Source organism: Poecilia latipinna, unplaced genomic scaffold, assembly GCF_001443285.1.
Source record: "Poecilia latipinna isolate Pla-1442-1.1 unplaced genomic scaffold, P_latipinna-1.0 Scaffold20, whole genome shotgun sequence".
NCBI lineage: Eukaryota > Metazoa > Chordata > Actinopteri > Cyprinodontiformes > Poeciliidae > Poecilia > Poecilia latipinna.
The window spans coordinates 294,548-312,440 of NW_015112636.1; the positions used below are offsets into that span (position 1 = coordinate 294,548).

The window sequence follows — 17,893 nt, forward strand, 5'->3', positions numbered from 1 at the left end:
ATGAACAGACATTGCTGTTCAGAAGTGTTGAGTCATCCCTGAACGCATTCATTCATCTCTCCAACAACGACTCAGACGACTTTCTTTTAAAGTGGTCCGGATCAATAGACTTCCAGGCTTCCTGGAAGTCTTTCAAACATTTTCCGAGGAAAACCTCCTTCCTCTTTCATTTCCACATCTCTATGAAATGATTTCCAAAGGACGGCTGCTCTGTTTATAATACAGTGAAGATCGATTACACCCAAAAATGCAACTTAAATCCAGCAGGCGGTGCTACGTTACCATGTCTCGCGTGAGCTGCTGTATGAAGAAAAGGGTTTTATTGAGAAGACAAAGGCCCGTGACTCCATTTTGGTCAAGGCCGTCTCCCTGTCCGCCGAGGTCGTCCAGGTCAACGAGCCTCTCCGTTCCGGGGCACAGGTAGCCGCTGAAGCTGAGGTTCTGCACACCTAGCCGCTCGGCCGAGTCCTGCCTGGTGCAGAGGAACTTCACCATCAGGAACTGAGAAGACAAAACAATGAGATGTTGATGCTACCAAGTCTGAAAGGATAACAAATTTTTAAATTGTCCCAGGAATGACTGCGATAAACGATAGCATTATTGTTTCGACACCATTTTTAACTGATACAATGGTGGGGGGCAGAACAATTTAAGTCAAAGACTAAGAAAGGGTGGAACTGGAAGACATTTTAAATATCCAAAATAAAACACAGCAACCAAAAGCAATGAAAAGGAAATAAAAACCACACAAACAAAACGAATAATGAAATCTGTAAGCAAAACTGCCCTTCAAAAAATATTATTAATCAGAATGGAAATTATTGAATCATTCATTGATTAACAAGCTTAGGCATAACACAGCCAATCTATGCTAACCAGCGCAAAAATAGGATTAATTAAGAGCAAAGAAGTTGGGAGGAAACAGAAAAAGTACATAAAAAGTTTTAAACGGCATCAGCGAACGGACTGGCCGGTACCTTAGCAATGCGACACTGCTGCAGCTTGATCTCCACATCATTCCAGTCCTCTTCAAGTTCAAACCAGCCAATCGGCTCATCCTCACTCTGCGCCGACATCTTCCCGCTGCAGGTAACGTGACAGAGAGACTTCAAGGTAATAAACTACACAGACCTCCCATGAAGACACTCATGGCATTAAGGGACATACAGCAGTGTGACAAAGTGTTTGCCTCCTTACAGATTTATTTTCTTCTTGCATTTTTTTGTCACGCTTAAAAATTTTAATAGCAGACAGAAACAACACGAGTGAACATAAAAAGTGACTTTCAAACAATAATTTAATTTATTCAAGGGGGGGAAAAAAAGCTACCCACACCGTCCTGTTCCTCTGGGAAAGCAATTGGCTCTTTGTTAAATCATGAATTAACTTTGATTAAACTACATTTCCGAGAAAGCTGAACTCAATTTCACAAGCCAAACCCAGGCCTGGATATTCCCTGATGAATCATTTAAATATAATAAATCATTTAGTGATATATTTAATAAGATATATGTACATACAAATAATTTAAATAGAACCTCTCTGGTGGAGGAAAGATCTAAAATAGAAAGATAACGTCAAAAACAGCAGAAAGACAAAGTCACTGACATTTATGAGTCTGGAAAAGACATTTTGAAGACGAACTATTCAGTGAACTATTTGTTACATTTTTTCATTACCTATTTTACATTGGCTTTTATACTCCTACTTGCACTGACTGAACAAATTAAAGTTGTATTTTTTTTTTTTTTACATGTTTGACGAAGCTTGTGAAGCAATTGGTGGATTTAAACGTTACTGTGCTGGTGCAAAGTTATCAAAATATATTTCACAAATAAAAATTAGGGCTGCATCAATATGAACATTTGGACTGATTGTGATCAACTACTACTCACACAGAGGTTGACTGTGTGACTAATTAAGTGTTATTTAGTTGTGTCAGAATATGGGCTAAAAAAAAAGCACACCACACTTTTCACACATTTACTTGCAAACAACTCAGAAAACCACATATTTTACTTCAGCTTCACAATTACACAACAGCTTTTCACATTCAATTCCCTTTTGAATAGCTGAAACTTGTGTTAGTAATATGAAAAATTTTAGATAGTTGTGAACAGTTTTGTGAAAGAAAAATAAAAAACGAGGAGAAATCCTCACCTGTCCTGTACAAACTCTTTGTAGTCCTTGTAGTTCCACGAGTCATACTTTTTGAACCTCTTGAAATGCTTCTCTGCATCAAAAGATTCCTCCTCCATGTACGCAAACACCAAGCCACATTTAGCGCCGATCGCTCCTTTTCGCACCTGATCACATCGACAACAACGCAAAAGAATAATCAACACCCAATCACGAGTTATATTTCAATCAAATACCTCAACATTAGGGGATTTAGTTAATTTTAAAATGCTATTATTTACGTTTAAAGCAAGAAAGAGATCACGTGCTATAAGAAAACGTGTTTGTGAATTAATGAGTGAGTGAATAAAATGACTGATTGACTGAAATGTCTTCAGCTCTCTTATTAAACGTGTGAAATGGTGCCGTCTTACTTTGATCTTCATCTGCGTGACCTGGAAGTTGCTCTGGTCCTCCGTGGACAGGATGACGCTGGCTTTCTTCCTGCCGCTTTCTGTGAGGAAACCTGGACAAACAAACAAACAAAAAAAGACAGAAACATCCCGCTGACACATGAGCGCATGTTCCTTCATTTCCAGACTGAGTTTGGTGCTGCTGTACCATCTCCAGTGGAAGACTCTGTGAGCATGTTCTCCGGTCCCGACTTCTCCTCTTTGCTCTTGACGTCGCAGGCCTGCAGGTGGAGCTGGAGGGGCTTTCCTGCAACGAGTCGCAGTTTGGTTGAAATAAACGCCGTCGTCCCTTCAGAAGATGCACATGCGAAGAAGGGGTTCTGCAGATTTCGAGCACTCAAATTTAAGACCTTTATAAAACCATTGTGAATTAAATTTAAGACCTGTGTCACAGCAGAAATTTGCAAAAGAAATTATGTTTCACGCAGTAGTAGTGCCAGGTTTTTGTCCACACGGGTCGGCAACATAAGTGAGCCAATAGCAAAGACGAACGTCATCCAGCCAACTGGCAATAAATTTACAATTACTCACGATAGATGCAAAAAAGCTAGCTAGCAAAGGGTATGTTAGTAGCTAGTTAGCAGTGGCTGCTTCTGTTTTTTTTGAATCTGTATGTTTTTTTGTCTCCTCTTATTAAGCCCAGTAAAGACACAAACATAACCAAAAAGAAAAATACGTAGAATATATCAGATTAAACAGTGCTGCCACTACAACATTTAAGACGAATTTAAAGCCAACTTAGATTTTTTTTAAAGAATTTAAGGCTTCATTTTAGATACATAAATTGAAGACCTGTTGTATGAGACATATAAGTAATTGAAACTTAATGGAAAATGTTTTTTTTTGTTACTTGAATTGTTTCTGTGAGTTACAGTTGTTACTCTACTTGAACAAGACAAGCATCTGGAATTGGATGTTGTCTAAGCTGGTTGTGTCTTTTGATTGGATCCTTTGGGATCAATAAAGTATTTCATAATTTAAATTTCTATTGGTTTTTTGAATCTGTGTGTTTTTTGTGTTTCTTTTAATTTAGAACAGTAAAGACTAAATTAAAAGTCTTTACTGGGCTAAATGTCTTCATTTAATAACATTTTAGACATAAATTTAAGACTTTTTAAGGATGATAAAGAATAACATGCAAGTCAGAAAGGTGAAGGATAAGCCAAATTACCGTTACGATAAAGCAATCGCAGCCTGACAGACGCCATGGAGACGATGAGTGAGGAGGCCTTGTACTTGGTCTGTAGACAATCACTGATGCAGGACAGGGCCTGGAGTATTTTGGCCACGCTGCCTCTGGCCAGGGCAAAGGCCAAGAGAGTCATTTCTGCATCAGGGCTCACACAACAGCTGGAAAAAGCAAAACCCAAAGTGGTATCAATAGAATGATCACACTGCAGCTGAAGAAGATGGAAAGATGAACGTTTAAAAAATAAAAACAAAAGAAAGAAACAGCAGCTCACTTTGCAATCCTGAGGAGAAAGCCGTCCACTTCCTCCAGGATGTTCAGGGAGAAGAACTTGGGGAACTCTGTGGACGATGGCGTTAGCGACAGCGGCGGCATGTGCTGTAAGGCTTTCCTGAGGAGAAAAACAACAGTTTTACAAACACGTTGTTGTTTTTTTTCTTTACATCTCTGCATCTTACTGTGTGCTTTGGAGGACGGTTTGAGCCAGAGCTGGGTTCGTCTCCATCGACGCGGTGACCAGGGACGTGAGCAGAGACAGGTACCAGATGGCCGAAGCGTCCGAGACGGACACCTCTTTACTCTTGGTGATCTGATAACCCAGCGTCTTCAGTCCATGGATGCGCGTGTCGCATCCGTCGCTCAGGCATCGCTTGATGTTTATTTGGACGTCTAGGGATTGTTCGGGAAGAATCGCGGTTAGCCGAGTGACGGAACACGTGTGAAAAGAAAATTTAAAATCCCCTTCAGATAACACCTGATAATCTTATCCAGGGATCTGTTGCCTGCATCTATAGAGAAAAATGTGACTCTTAAGCCCTTCACAGTGGTTCTTAATAACTTAAAATAAAGAAGAAGAAAAAAAAAGCACTGAGCAACATTTTTGAAAACAGAGCTAAAAAAAGGCTACATTTTGCAGTTTTTTTAAATGAAATATCTGAATAGAATTTCCACAACAAAAATACAGAAATTAGTCAATATCTGCATAATTCCCTCATTTTCATTTGGTAATTAGATCCCAAACTAAGTTCTTCATTCATTTTTTTTATTTTATCTTTATCAGTTCCCAATAAAGCAAAATTTACACATCATATAGTCATAATATCGTATTTCCAATTTTAATACTTAGGAAGAAAAGTAGCTGCGTGCAACATGATAAATAAAACAACGGCTGCAACTCTTATTTCTCAGAGAAAGATTACAACATTAAAGTTCTTGTTTCTACAAAATTGTAACAAAAAAAAGTTTCTGTAAGGTCAATTCTAAAAATAGAAGTAAAACTGTCATTCTTCGATACAACTACAAAAGCACATTTTCTAGAATAGTCATTTATAATTAGAACCCATTCTTTTCTAAAGTCTCTTGCAGCACTAGATAAATCTTATGGCTCATTGGACTGTAGAGGTTGCTGACCCCTGACCTTTCCGCAGCTATACTTTCAAGAGAAACAAGCCATTTCAAATTCTAATAATCACAACAGCACAGTCATTCTCCCACAATAAATGCTCCAAAACTACCTTTATTTCACGATAATCCCATCTGCAAACAGGTTTAGGGTGCAGAACGCCCTGAGCGTCAGTTTAGCTCGTCTTACTCAGCCCTCAGCTCTTTGCAGGGTAATAAGCATGCAATGCAATTTGAACTATGCAAAGGCAGTAAATGCATAGTTCAAGTTTATTACCGTGTGTGTTCTGTGCCGACGTCTGACAGCTGCATGCTTCTTTTCCTCGACTGTTATCAAGTCACGTACGGCTTTTTGCAAAAATATTCAACCCCCCTCTGGATCTTTTTACATTCACAAATAAACTGTTCTGTGTATTTTATTTATTTATTTATTTTTTTGTATGTGATTAACCAAAAATAGAAATTTAGTCTCTTAAGAAATGGAGTAAAACATTTACATGTGTTTGAGTTTTATACCTATTGCTATATATTATTGTCGAAGTAGCTCTCTAGTAGCTTTGCTTTTTTTTTTTTTTTTTTTAAACATTGAAAGGAATATGCGTACTATCGGCAAATATCGGAGCGCGGCTTTAGCGGCAGTATAAATATCAGAAATTAGCTTAAGGGTTCATATCAGTTCAACCCTCGTTTTTTTTGTTTTTTTTAGAACGGAGAAGAAAGACGGGCTCTCACAGGGGTGGGTGATGTTGGCGTTCTCCAGCAGAGCCACGTAGCCGGTGACGTTGCTGGGGATGCGGATGTCTCTGATCTCCTGCAGGGAGAGCCGCGTCTTCCCCACAGACACCGAGACCAGCTGAGGCATGTAGCTGTGGTCGTTGGAAGCCACGGCGATGGCCAGACGTCTCAGAACCACGTCTGGCTTCAGCTTCAGTCTGGGAAGTGGAAGAGAGAGTGCAAGAAAAAAAAAAAACTTAGAAGAGTCACGACTGGACGGTTTCAGGACCGCAGAGTCAGAGTCGCACTTTTCACCTGATCCAGTGTGAGCGCGCGCTGCCGTCCGACTGCCAGAAGGACGACGTTTCCCCGTTTGTCATCTTGTAGATCTCGGAGACGTTGGAGGACGCTTCTATCGTGCTGTAGCACTGTGTGACCACCTTGACTTTATCCACGTCTGGGTCGCGATCCAGCTCTGCTCTGTACTGGATGTCTAAATCTGAAAGGAAGCGACTCCAGTCGGGACAAACTTCTGCCACAGCGGCCAGGAAGCGAAGATGCATCGCATCTCTAATTCTTAGACCACCTCACTCTGTCACTCACCTTTCTCCTTCTGCAGGAGAAATTCCAGGAAGTCTTGAACCACGCTGGACCTCATGGTGCAGATGCTGTTGTAGCCCTCTAAAATCGGGAACGGGATGGCACTGCTGGGAATGCGATTCCTGTGGAGGAACTTAAGGATCTTAGAGGCGTGGGCTCCTAATCGGTCTTTGCTCTTTGAGAAGATGTCGACGAAACCTGTAGGAAATAAAAACAAAGCAAATAAGAAACAAAACAATTAAACAACAGTCTGACTTCAGGCAAATGGTGTCCAGGCATATACAGAACTTCATAGATTTAGTGTAGCAAATATTAACAGAATCAACTATTAAGTCCAAACAAGAGAAGAAAAAAGAAACAAAAAAATACACATAATCACCATTATGACAGTTTCAAATATTTAAGTCCTTTTATAGTTTTCAATCATTCTATGTTTTAATTCCCTCCTAAACTGTGTTATGGTATAGTCAGCTTACGATCTTCTGGTAAACTACATTAGCTAAATAGCTAAAATTAATTCAGAACATCTCTGAAGAGCAACTTCCAAGTCTTGCAACAGGTTCCGAATCAGATTTAGTTCTGGACTTTGACTGGGCCATTTCAACAAATTCATGTGTTTTGATCTAAACTCTTAAATCGGGTCCCTGGCTGTGGGTTTGAGGTTGTCGTCTAGCTGAAAGCTCACGGCCCTTTTGCAGCCTCCGACATGCTTTCTTTCAGCGTTGTCCTGTAATTATCTCCACCTGCCATAAACTCTGACTAGTTTCCCTGCTCCTGTTGAAGAAAAGAGTCGCTACAGCATGATGATGCCACCACCATGTTTTTACAGCCAAGGTGGTGCGTTCAGGGTGATGTGCGGTGTTAAGTTTTGCATGCATGAAAAATGTTCAATCGTTCTCTCATTTAACCACCTACTTCCACATGATTGCTCTGTTCCCTCGTGAGCTCGAGTCAAAACTTTAAACTGTTTTTTCCAACACATTCTCCAATCTGTAGCAGCTCCTCCAGAGTCTCCACGGGGCTCACGGCTGCTTCTCTGAATAACATCCAAAATTCACAGCCAGCCAAATTTAGGATGAGAGTCAAGTCTTGGGAGTTGTGTCAAAATCTTTTTTTTTTTTTTTTGGATAACAATTTTAAACTTTAAACTTTCGAGTCTAATTCAAGTCCCGAGTCATTGCTGTCAAAAGTTGAGTCAAAAGTCGAGTCAAAAGTTTTTGACCATTTTTTTCTTTTTCTTTTTTCTTTTTACAAATCAAGTCATAACATGAAGGACTCGAGTCAAGTCATGTAAACTCGAGTCCACATCGCTGATATTTGACAGGTTAACTTTGAAAGTAGCTGGTGGCAATGGCGTCTAAGGGTACAAAATATGAAATCATGCCACACTTTTCAGAATATTTAAACAGACATCAGTTTAAAAAAATACATTGAATTTTAGGGCTGTAATGAAGAACGTAGTAGGTGCAGGTGCGTGTGTGTGTGTGTGTGTGTGTGTGTGTGTGTAAACAAATTCCCAATCTTACCTGGTGTGAGGGAGCACGCTTGGAGCTGTCGTATCACATGACTCAATTCTCCCTGAAGATTAGCTCCGTTGGAGTTCTTCAGAGCAATCAGCATGCTCTCTATGTCCACCACTCCATCCCCCTCTGCATCAAACTGTCCAAACGCCTGCGATCGGGGAAACAGAAGGCGACACACCCTTACACTCTGACACAAATCAATCCCATCACAACACACAACAAACGCATGCAAACACAATTCCTAGAACTCACAACTGAATTACCCCTACATGCATAATGGATTAAAGTACTTCTTTGAAAGTGTAGCTACATGCAACATACATTTAAGGGAAGCAGATAGCAGCGATGTGTTTGTGTGTTGTGCCTGAAGGAGTCAGTGCGCCGCTCACTACTTTTAACACATGAAAGATGGTCTTTGTCTGCCCACACAGAGTCAAATATGCAGACTGAGGCACAAACTTATCACACACCACCTGGCTGTCAGCGCACAAAAAGGCAGCAACAAAGAGACCAGCACTGAAAACAACTGAGACAATAACCCTGACAAGTAAAAGTAACAACATCACAGCTGTTCAGTGCGCACTCTGCAAACTACATGACTTGATTTCTGCTCCTCTCCCTACAATCAGAGAAGCTGATTAGTCACTATGGATGGGCGCGGTGCCGCTATCAGCAGTTCACCTCTCATACCTGCGTCAAAAAGTGTCAAAACACCTGATATACATGTCATGTCACAAATGACAGCAATGCTTTCTTTTCTGTTGTTGTGTTGTTGTTTTTTCCGCTTTCAAAAACGTATGTACCTCTTCACATTCATTTCTGGGAGCATCTCTGCTCTCCAACATTTCGCAGAACTGTTCCACATTGACGGACTCCTCGCCGCGGTTCAACCGGTCCTCCAGCCACCGTATCAGGACGCCCTCGTTACCGGACAGGACGGACTCGTGAATGGTGACCCCCGAGTCGCTGACACGGGCGGCCGCTTCTCTTAGTTTCACTTGCTCCAAAAGGAACGCGGGGCTAGGTGGTCCCTCGGTGGCGGCGGGTGGGTTATTCGATCCCCTTCCGCTTCGCCCAGACCCGGTGCCTCCGCTGCCTCCGACAGCACCGCCAATGGCCGCAGAGGCCAGGTTGTCTTCCGCGAAACCGGGACTCTCCGTCTCTATGTCCTCCTCGTCGCCGCTCCCTCCACCACAGCCACTCTCTGCGTTCCCCATGTTCGTCTGACCCACCTTGGGTTCCCCCTAAAAGTCCCCACGGCCTCCGCTGGTGTCGGTTTTGAAGCGGCCGTGCTTTACCGGGGTCCGTACACAGACCTCTGTAACGTCAACCTACAGCCAGAACTCCGCTACGCTCTACTACCGCATTCACGCACTGTACGTCAACTTGCTGAAAAGAGACGTCCTCTGCGTATCTCGGCTGCGCAGGCGCCGTGCCGTCAGCACCACCATCAGGTCCCACCATTCTCAGTCCTCTTCCGGTTCATAAACTCTTTTCTCTCTGCCCCAGACGCCTAACCCATACGTAACCTTGACACATAATCCTGACCTCTTCCACAAACACAACATTTAACATAACTTATACTAAAATTGTTTCGTAGTCGCAAACTGGAGGATAACTTGGACAGTTTGTTGCGCATGCGCCATTTTACATAAACTGTTGGGAACCTTTTGAGCTCCTCGGCTGCGCACGCACCTGCTTCGTCACTGCTCATTCTAAAAGGCATGAAGTGATGTAAGTAGATGGATACCTCAACAGTCTCCAAAGAGACATGCTGAGATACGCGCTGGGCGCGTGTTTGTCTGTTTTAGTGGCAGTGCTGTTTTTTCCTCCTGACTGGTCCGGTGGTTGGGGAGGGGAATCACAGAAGGTGGCCCCGGCGCGGCTCCTGAGCAGGAGTGACCTGTCTCTGTACGACGGAGAAAAGGGCAGCAGGGGCCTGTACTTGGCCATTCTGGGCCAGGTTTTTGATGTACACAAAGGACACAAGCATTATGGACCCGGGGGTGGTTATCACTTTATGGCAGGTGATGCCACTCTTCAAATTGAGTCTACAATATTATTAAGCTAGGACCACTTTATTATTAAGTAGTATGTTGTATGTTGTGTTGAACGCCTCTGTATTTTCAGGGAAAGATTCCTCCTTGGCTTTTATCACAGGAGATTTCACAGAAAGTGGCCTGACGGATGACGTCTCCAGTTTGTCTCCGCTGGAGGTGGTGGCCCTTTATGACTGGATGGATTTTTATCACAAAGAATACCAGCATGTTGGTAAGGATCTTTACAATTTAAGCCTCTCGTTTTCTTCCTCCTCTTCAGGTGTTTTTAGCGTAATCAAAATATATTTTTTTCCCCCCCATTACTACCCATTGCGACGGGATTCAGCTGAAGATCCACCAAACCCAACACGGACCACAAGACTGATTTGTTATTGTGGATTTTCTAACATTTTCCTGCCGTGAAATGGGGTTTTTAAGCACACTGGGTAAATTCTCCAAAGGGTCGAAGTGAAGGCTTTGGGAAGACCTTCATCACTTCTTACAAAAAACAGCTATATGTTGGGAATTATTGTCCTATTTAAATGGAAAACTGTAGTTTATTCAATTTAACACATTTTGATCTTAATAGTCACCCTTCAATACAGTTTTATTTATTTGTAATAATCCATCCTTTTTTCTTTTTTTTGCATCCTCCAGACAAAGCTAGTTGATACTTCCTGACTTACAAAGTTCAATTGCCTTCTTTGAATTGCACATTTAGGGTTAGGGTCAAATAATTTCTCTACAGTACGATGCGCTGAATTTCAGGGTTGGTAGTGGGACGGTTCTACGATGAGACTGGACAGCCCACAGCGGCCCTGCTGGAGGTCGAAGCCTCACTAGCAGAGGGCCAGAAACTGAAGGCCCAATCAGAAGCCGAGAAGATTCTCTTTCCTCCTTGCAACGCCGAGTGGAGCTCTAGTACGGGCAAAAGAGTCTGGTGCTCTACTAAAAGGTATGGAAACACTTCAGACCTATTGTCTCATTATGAAATTTGAAAAATGTAATGTTCCTCCCCCCCCCGTCCTCCCAACGCAGCGGTGGAGTGAAAAGAGACTGGACTGGCGTACCACGAAAGTTCTTCTCCCCAGGTTCTGGTCATACACGGTGCATCTGTGTCAAAGATCCATCTGCAGCAGCAGATCATCCCAGCATGCAGAAATATGACGGCTGCCCTTCAGATGCCGAGTCATGCATGGTGGGAGACGACTAAGAACAATGGGCCCAATTCACTCACAATTACAACAAACCTATGTAGATGTATATCAAACAGAATAAAGACATTTTACTGCACGCTTTGTCGATGACCTTTATGTAAAGTTGTCCTCCCTTTCTCTAAAAGAATACACCAGGAAGAGACAGGCTAGATATCTGAGCATACAGATACAATACAATGTGCATAAAAGATTTAACAATGTGCATAAAAGATTAACAGAGGCAAGATTTTTTCTCCTTTTCTTTTTTAGGGTTTGTCACAATGACAAGCACAAACTGCATTTTAAAGTACAAAACAGTTGTAGTGGTCAAAAAATATCACACATTTATCTGTACAATTTAACAATACTTGAAGAGGCCGCTCCACTTGGCCGACCCTCTACTTAGTCCACATTCTCCCCGATGATCTGAAATGTCTCGTGTTTTCTGATAAAGTGCACCCGTTAGGCTGAGAAAATTAAGAGCGTTAAACATCAAAAAGACATCAGTGATGGCGGGACAAAGAAGGAATGTTATCTGGTGATTCGTTTCAGAACATGATTCGTAATAAAACCAACGTACAAAGGCTACAAATGAATCGAGAAGCGTCGGCGATATGAGAAGGACGCGCAACTGATGATGACCGTCAACAGAACGCTGCGAGTTCACTTGATGAATTCGGCTCTCGGATTCTTGATCTTTATTACGACGGAGTTTTAGGGCAAGGCCAAGAAAAAGGAGGAGGAAAAAAAAAAAAACAAAAAAAAAAACGAGAATAAAGTCACAATATTACGAGAATAAAGTTGTTATACGAGAACTTGGACACAAAAAAAGGCAGCAGCCTTACAGCTGCAGAGGAGGAATGTTGAGCATCTTGTGAAGTTATGCTTTGGCATTGGTTTTACAAATAAGGAAATAATTTATTAACACATCAACATCAGATTAGCGTCATTAGCAGGCAGATCCTGATAATCTGATGATGGCGTTTACTATGACCTTATTCTAGTAATATTACAACTTTATCCTTGTATTACAACTACGATTTTATTCTATTGTGACTAGTCCAACTTTATTCTTGTAATTTTATATTTTTCTTTAGTGTCCCCTAATACTCCGTCATGTGTTATACTCAATTTTCATTTATACTAAAGAAAGAAAAAAAAAAAGATTTGTTGTGCCATTTCATCTGCCGACTTGACAGGATTTGTTGTAGTCATCTCAACATGATCACTCATTTGGATCAGTTACCTCACAAAAAAAAAAAAAAAAAAAAAAATCAACTGAGGGTGAATGATAACAGATTACAAACATGAATAATCAAAACTGTTACAAACGAATCAGTTTGTCGCACTGTGTTTTTCCGCTTTGGGAGGGTCCATTTGAATCCCGTGGATGGTAAAAAAACAACCCAACAGAGGAAAGGTAAACCCCTTCTACAACGTCATCACCGGATTGAAGTATCGCCACAACAGCTTCCCGTAGGAGCCAATCGGCACAAACCTCGCCCATCGAGATCGAAAAACTCCGGCCAAGCCGTCGCCGAGCTGCGTTCAGACACTTTTGATACAATCCAACAAAAAGACGATGTTTCTATTCGAGATGTCCCTCTAGAAGATTAATAGTTTTCCCATAGACTGAAGTAGTATAAAGACGACGGTCCTCGGCGTCCGCTGCTCGTCGCGGCCCTTCCTCGTGGCGTTCCTGAACGGCGGCGGCGAGTCGCGGCATTACGATACCCCGCCCAGAGTCAGTACGTCAAAGCAGATGTCGCACACTCTCACCGGCTTGTTCAAGTCGAACTTGATGATCGGTATCTCCTTTATAGAGCACTTGTGGCACAGCAGGCGCCCACAATGGCGGCTGGAGTCGAAGAGGGAACGGGAAAGAGAGAGAGAGTGGTTAAGGAGCTGGACGATGACGTGTTTAGAGCAAGAACAATTTCTACAAGCTCATTTGTTGTACAGTTGTAGCTAGAATTTTAGTTTTGACAAATTTTACTGCTTCGGTTTTTGAAGGCGGTAATTAGGATAGAGTATAAGTTAGTAGGAAATGGTTCAGATGGAAGAGAAGCCATTTTGCTCTGTGCATTAGCTCAGAACCCCAACCAAAATGGCGTGCTAGCATCAGTTCAATCCTCTTCTGGTTCACTGAGTGAAGCCGATATCGCTCATTTTGATTGAATTAGCAGAGCATTAAGAGTTGCCTTAAAAGGGAGCGCTGCTGGAAAGCCTTGTGTTGCCCATCGGGATTATCTCCATGTGCTGTCATTACATCACTTAGCAACACGAGCCAAGAAAGGAGGGGCACAACTAATAAATCATTAAATGTGCCATAAAATATGTCAACTCATTAAGATGCAAACTTATAATAACCAAAGAAGGCAATTAATTAAATATGTATTTAACTGTTTCCTGGCTAAGAGGTTTTGTTGAACTCCACTAGTTTAGCCTGTTAGTTCTGTGATTTTTCCATGTTAGAGAGCACAGAGGCAGATTACAAACATTAAAGAAAAAGAAAAAAAAAGGATATAGGACCAATTGGTAATAAGGTTTTTTTTTCCAGCCTCATAAAATGGTGTTACAAGGGATCAAAACATTCACAGTTTTTATAAATCTCATGCATTTTTTTCTATAAAAGGCCCTTATATCAAATATTTGATACTGAACTTAAATGTAGCGCAAAACCTTCCAAACAAAAACACTCGAAAACACAGAAGCAGTAGATTTTGTGCAAAACTCTGTTATTGCCCAAGGTGCTGGCTGGGAAAGACCGTAAGGTGCAGATGAAAATGGCTGCCAACTAACCAGTGGTGTTTCCGTGTCGTTACGCCAAACTTCGCGGTACATTCATAGCAGTTGGACCCATCACACCAAGGGGGCTCTTTGGACAGCATATCTATAAAAGCAAAGCAACAATGTGGCTCGGCTACAAACATATTGGAGGATAAGAGCAGCTCTCATGTTGAATAAAAAAAACAGGGAAAAACCCACCTAGAAGGCGGAAGAGCAGCTGTTTGGTTGCAACTTGGTAGTTGAAAATATTAGTGCCCTGATTATTCGTGACGCCCAGTCGAGCCCCAGCCCTCACGATGGCTCGGCACAGGTTGGCGTTCCCTTTCATGTAGGCCAGGAGCAGAACTGCAATGAAGGCAACGCATTATTACAGTGGAGAGTTCATTTTAAACTTGCATGATAAATAATCACCACCACAGTACCAGTGTTCCCTTCGCCGTCTGGCTTGTCTAGAGGGTATTCTGGCATACACTCCAGGAATAACTCAAAAATGGCTGCCGCGTTCTCTTTACCGTAATGTCCCAGTACATGCATTGGCGACTGACCCCTAAATAGACGCAAAAAAAAAAAAAAAATGCATTTTTGCTTCATTGCCAACATTTTGCTACACATTGGCTCCCAGTAAAACATGGAACTAAAAGTACCTGAGATTGAAGGCCTCAGCATCGATGTTGGACTCAGTCAGAAGGGTTCTGACGTTGTTAAGGCGGCCCTGCATCACAGCCAGATGCAGAGCTGGAGAAACAGCAGCAGAGAAAAGAAATGTTGATTAGAATCATGATTTGAAGATGAAATGAAACGAATAAACCTTAAAGCTACAGAATGTAACTTTTACACAGTTTCCATGTTTGTTAAAACTGTCTCCACGTTGTGACAGTACAACATGAGACGGATAATCTGTGAAAAGATGGAGCTTCTCAACCGGTTAAAGATTAGGATTTCTGATTTACTACTGAAGGAATGAACCCCTCCCGGGTATAAACAAGCAATCAGAGGAAGGAGGAGGGTCTTAGGAGGGTTTGATTGACTCCGATTGGTTGTTTCTAACTCAGTGGTGCATTTATGCAGTTAGTAGTAGAAGAAGGCAGAGGCGCTCTTTTTTCACAGATTGTCTGATATTATGCTGTCGCAACAATTTTAACAAATATGTAAAAAAAAACAACAATAAAACACCACATGTTTCATATAAGTGCACGATTAGGACAAAAACCATTAATCGATTTGATTGATTATTGAAATAATTGTCAACTAATTTAGTAATTGATCGTTAACTGAAGTGTTCAGACTCAAAAAAGGCCATTTACTGAAAAAACACCAACATGTTAGGAGTAATAATTAAGCCAAAACTGTACAAAAATATATGCATGCAAGATAAAAAAGCAAAAAAAAAAAAACATCTTTATCTGTAAATGTGCAGTTCAGATTTACTAAAGTAATCCAATTTACTAACGCAATGTTTATTTTATTGCCCAAAAATAAACCCTCCATTACAATGTTAAATTTAACCACTTGAATCATTATTGCCATTATTATTCCGGTTAATTGATGACTAAAATAATAAGTTGTAGTCCTACTCACTGCAAATGCTTTTCAGAACTGCTTCACAGCGGGGTTGGAACCAGCTCAGAACATTTGCCATGCAAGGATACTTGGGAATGCAAATGAGCCGGGCCCAACCTTAACTCCTCTCCTCTGGGTGCAGCTGCTCCTTTCATTTCCCTCTCTTATGGTTCAACAACAGCTACTAATGTGTTACGTTATTACTTTTAAAGAAACCTGCTGGTTTGCCGGTGAAAGATCATGAATGATTACTGGTTCCTGTAATGCATCAGCGTCATGGTATAAAATAAGTCCTGCATTCAATCCCCCCCCCATTTACAATATGTTTGGTTCTATCAAAAAGACCTAAAATCAGGTCACTGTAAAACGGCAAGTTCAAGAGCACAAGGAGGCGCAAAAAGGTCAAGATTAAAAAAGAAAAAAGAAAAAAGTGAAATGTTAGTGAAATAATGTCTAAATAATAATAAAAAGAACCAACTCTGTTTCCATGCAAATTATGAGCCTAAAGCATCAGCAATGACCTCGTCAGGCTTTTTTCAGTAGCAGTTCTAGTTAGATAAGTAAATCTATCAAATCGTGAAAAATTCCTCATAAGAATTTCGATTCATCGTGCAAACAAGTTCAAATTAATAAAGTTGCCCCGCAAAACATTTCAGAATGGAAATGATCGAGCCTAATTTTAATTCATCGCACTTAACTGGTTGCAACAGGACCAAGGGTATCAAAATGAAAAATATTTAGATACGAGTGAGGAAAGACAGCCATCGTCTTTTATTAGAAAATTACTTCTAAAAAAAAAAAAAAAAATGATTACCATTGTTGCCATTTTCATCCTCAGCAGCAAAATCTATGCCGTTCTCCAACAGCACAGAACAAATAGTGGCCTGGTCCTGCTGGGCAGCCAGATGCAGCGCCGTCTGCCTGTGTTTGGTCAGCTCGTTTACTTTGGCTCCGGCAAGCAGCTGGACACAAATACACAACCCAACGTTATACATTTCACCACGACTTTGGGAATCGGACTGGGAAGAAAAAAAAAAAAAGAAAGGACTTTTGTACCAGGTTGCGGACAATGATTTCAGAACCGGCCTGCACGGCCAGGTGGAGAGGGGTGAGTTTGGCAGCATCCTGGACTCTGGAGTTGACGTTAGCCTGAACGCTGATGAGGAACAGGACGCTTTCGATGTCCGAGTTTTGAACAGCCAAATGGAGGAAATTCCTTCCTTTGTTGTCCACCTGGACAGGAACGAACATTTTAATACACAAAAACTTTCATGCCGTGTGTTTTTTCCACGCCGTTCTCACGCATTTTTTCCCTCCCTCCCCCCTCTGCTACCTGTTCCGCGGCGCCGGGCTCCCTCTTCAGGATGGCCTCCGCCGCCTTGTTGTTCTTGTGCGTCATGGCGCAGGCGAACGGCGTCATGCCTTGGCGATCCCGGAGATTGAGCCGGATCTCCGGATGGGAAATGAGGAGCTGGATAATGACGTTGTGCTGGTTACTGATAGCAGCGTGGATGGGAGCTCTGCCCTCTGAATCCTGAAAACACACGAAGGCCACACATTCACAACTTTGATTTGCTTCCACACACACACAAAAAAAAAACTGACAGAATGAACTCACTTGTGCATTGACATTAGCTCCAAACTCTAAAAGGCACTGCACCACGTCCTCCAGGCCCCAGCTGCTCGCCAGGTGGAGGGGTGATTGTCCGTCTCGGGCTTCTTCATCTCCTTCCCCATTAGGTCCGGGTCGCCTCGGGCTGTTCACGTCACAGCCGCTAGAGACACACACACACACGACGAAGATGTACTAAACTCCAACTACAATACGTTTCCTGGCCTCAGACCTAAAAATGTCAACATACTTTTGATACTTCATTTATTTTTTGGGGGGATTGTTGTTTTTGTGAAATCTAGATTCAGAAGAAAAACAGCAGTAAGTTTGATCTGCACACAGGGAAAAGTATCAAACCTGCGAATGAGGAAGCAGGCAGAGACCTCGTTGTTCTCATCCACGGCTCTGTGCAGGAGGGTCTGCAGGCAGCCGGAGGGGCCCGGGCTCCAACATGTGGCATCGCAGCCGTGACGCACCTAGTGGGGCAAAAAGGGCGTCGTGTCAGAAAAAGGAAATGGTACAAAAATGTATTCCTTGGATCATTTTGTCTTCCCCAAAAATAGTGAAAAGTTAAGTCAGATGAAGCACAGATTGTAGACGGGGGATTTAAAAGGAAAAGTTGTTTGTGGTTGCATGTTGGCCAGTCATTCAGGCTCTCATTTAACACATCCTCTATGG

At 42.0% G+C, this 17,893-nt stretch overlaps 3 protein-coding genes across 5 annotated transcripts in view; 1 reads left to right on the top strand and 2 right to left on the bottom strand.

Annotated features, from left to right (window-relative positions):
* zzef1 (zinc finger, ZZ-type with EF hand domain 1) overlaps positions 1 to 9,386 on the bottom strand; it is a 37,597-nt gene extending 28,211 nt beyond the window's left edge. For all 3 annotated transcript variants that reach the window (XM_015035229.1, XM_015035221.1, XM_015035215.1), the window contains exons 1-13: positions 8,822 to 9,386; positions 8,022 to 8,166; positions 6,499 to 6,693; positions 6,211 to 6,394; positions 5,914 to 6,113; positions 4,239 to 4,449; positions 4,055 to 4,171; positions 3,763 to 3,941; positions 2,740 to 2,838; positions 2,553 to 2,644; positions 2,161 to 2,306; positions 978 to 1,083; positions 283 to 501 (exon numbers count right to left, since the gene is read on the bottom strand). In XM_015035229.1, the coding sequence (XP_014890715.1) occupies positions 283 to 501; positions 978 to 1,083; positions 2,161 to 2,306; positions 2,553 to 2,644; positions 2,740 to 2,838; positions 3,763 to 3,941; positions 4,055 to 4,171; positions 4,239 to 4,449; positions 5,914 to 6,113; positions 6,211 to 6,394; positions 6,499 to 6,693; positions 8,022 to 8,166; positions 8,822 to 9,235 (2,307 nt within the window). In that variant the 5' untranslated portion in view covers positions 9,236 to 9,386. The remainder of the gene's footprint in view (positions 1 to 282; positions 502 to 977; positions 1,084 to 2,160; positions 2,307 to 2,552; positions 2,645 to 2,739; positions 2,839 to 3,762; positions 3,942 to 4,054; positions 4,172 to 4,238; positions 4,450 to 5,913; positions 6,114 to 6,210; positions 6,395 to 6,498; positions 6,694 to 8,021; positions 8,167 to 8,821) is intronic.
* Positions 9,387 to 9,668: 282 nt separating this feature from the next.
* cyb5d2 (cytochrome b5 domain containing 2) lies at positions 9,669 to 11,350 on the top strand. Its single transcript, XM_015035280.1, has 4 exons — positions 9,669 to 10,045; positions 10,149 to 10,289; positions 10,826 to 11,012; positions 11,096 to 11,350. The coding sequence occupies exons 1-4, from the start codon at positions 9,790 to 9,792 to the stop codon at positions 11,268 to 11,270; spliced, it is 759 nt and encodes a 252-aa protein (XP_014890766.1). The 5' UTR covers positions 9,669 to 9,789; the 3' UTR covers positions 11,271 to 11,350.
* A 159-nt stretch (positions 11,351 to 11,509) lies between these two features.
* Positions 11,510 to 17,893, bottom strand: part of ankfy1 (ankyrin repeat and FYVE domain containing 1) — a 17,945-nt gene continuing 11,561 nt past the window's right edge. The window contains exons 17-25 of the mRNA XM_015035242.1: positions 17,222 to 17,378; positions 16,937 to 17,137; positions 16,660 to 16,836; positions 16,418 to 16,565; positions 14,688 to 14,778; positions 14,466 to 14,590; positions 14,242 to 14,388; positions 14,056 to 14,146; positions 11,510 to 13,111 (exon numbers count right to left, since the gene is read on the bottom strand). Of these exons, the coding sequence (XP_014890728.1) occupies positions 12,979 to 13,111; positions 14,056 to 14,146; positions 14,242 to 14,388; positions 14,466 to 14,590; positions 14,688 to 14,778; positions 16,418 to 16,565; positions 16,660 to 16,836; positions 16,937 to 17,137; positions 17,222 to 17,378 (1,270 nt within the window). The 3' untranslated portion in view covers positions 11,510 to 12,978. The remainder of the gene's footprint in view (positions 13,112 to 14,055; positions 14,147 to 14,241; positions 14,389 to 14,465; positions 14,591 to 14,687; positions 14,779 to 16,417; positions 16,566 to 16,659; positions 16,837 to 16,936; positions 17,138 to 17,221; positions 17,379 to 17,893) is intronic.

What these genes read in the sequence shown, in the direction of transcription:
- cyb5d2 (XM_015035280.1), top strand. Translation starts at nt 9,790, where the DNA reads ATGCTGAGATACGCGCTGGGCGCGTGTTTGTCTGTTTTAGTGGCAGTG. An exon ending in CAAAGAATACCAGCATGTTG is followed by an intron (nt 10,290 to 10,825) that starts GTAAGGATCTTT and finishes GCTGAATTTCAG; the next exon opens with GGTTGGTAGTGGGACGGTTC. An exon ending in GTCTGGTGCTCTACTAAAAG is followed by an intron (nt 11,013 to 11,095) that starts GTATGGAAACAC and finishes CTCCCAACGCAG; the next exon opens with CGGTGGAGTGAAAAGAGACT.